Genomic DNA, 915 nt, shown 5'->3' on the forward strand with positions numbered 1-915 from the left:
TAATGCTACGATGGCGCTGAAGCCTTGGTATGCTCGCTACAGCGGTCCGTCACAAAGTGCAATTATCCAGCAAGTGCTCGTAACGTGCTAGATTTGTATTGCCCTTTATTCGATAAGCCGCAATGATTCCGGACAGTTCCGGAAATAAGTTGGAATGCTAAACACCTAGCCCTAGTGCGATAGGACTGGCTAAATCCATGGATTTTGGTTCATTTCTGTAGTCTCATTGGTGCGCTCAATTATTACCTTTCTAAGAGGGTTCGGGTCTCCGGACCGAAGGGACTTATCCTACAATATCCATCTTTCATCCTTGGACGTTTCGTCGATAAATACTAGCTGACCGGGGCCGCCGTAGAATGGTGACAAGCGAGCAGCGTACTCACGGCTCTCTCTTAGCAGACTTTTCCGTGCCCGTTTTGTCAGCACCTCCCTCGCCAACTTTAGATTGAAACGAAGCGCGCTACAAATAGTAGACGCTTATTGGTTAAGTATAGTGTCTGTAGTTCGTAACGAATCTCCTTAAAATAAAAGCACGAATGATCTTGAGCGCACTGACGGACAAGCGTACATACGTGCGAAGTCCAGCGCGAAATTCTAATACGTGGCTTGACCTTCAGCACATTCCCTGTCGTGCGAAAACGTCTAAACCCGCGCCCTAAAGATCGTGCAGATGCCTAGAACAGTGGCTACAGTAGCTGTTTTAACAGAGTAAACTTACGTCAGCACGATTGCTCTTCAACGCACGTATGTGGAGTAGGTCATCTTCATCTCCTCTGGGGACAGGAAAGTCTCGAATGGAATGTTGACTGTCAGTCATTCGGGCAATAGCGCTGTAATGGCAAGCCGACGGGTTAGGCGGAAATTTTAAATGATGGAGGCTTAATAAGACGTTAAATGTGTGTAATTTAAGGTAAA

At 46.7% G+C, this 915-nt stretch overlaps 1 protein-coding gene across 1 annotated transcript; it reads right to left on the reverse strand.

Annotated features, from left to right (window-relative positions):
- Positions 1 to 288: 288 nt before the first annotated feature.
- PITG_22608 (uncharacterized protein) lies at positions 289 to 762 on the reverse strand (the record flags this gene model as incomplete). The annotated part of the gene is made up of 3 exons (XM_002909666.1): positions 289 to 476; positions 557 to 674; positions 745 to 762. The coding sequence occupies 3 exons, from the start codon at positions 760 to 762 to the stop codon at positions 289 to 291; spliced, it is 324 nt and encodes a 107-aa protein (XP_002909712.1).
- Positions 763 to 915: the final 153 nt, after the last annotated feature.

This window comes from Phytophthora infestans, genomic scaffold (genome assembly GCF_000142945.1).
Source record: "Phytophthora infestans T30-4 supercont1.4312 genomic scaffold, whole genome shotgun sequence".
Taxonomy (NCBI): domain Eukaryota; phylum Oomycota; class Peronosporomycetes; order Peronosporales; family Peronosporaceae; genus Phytophthora; species Phytophthora infestans.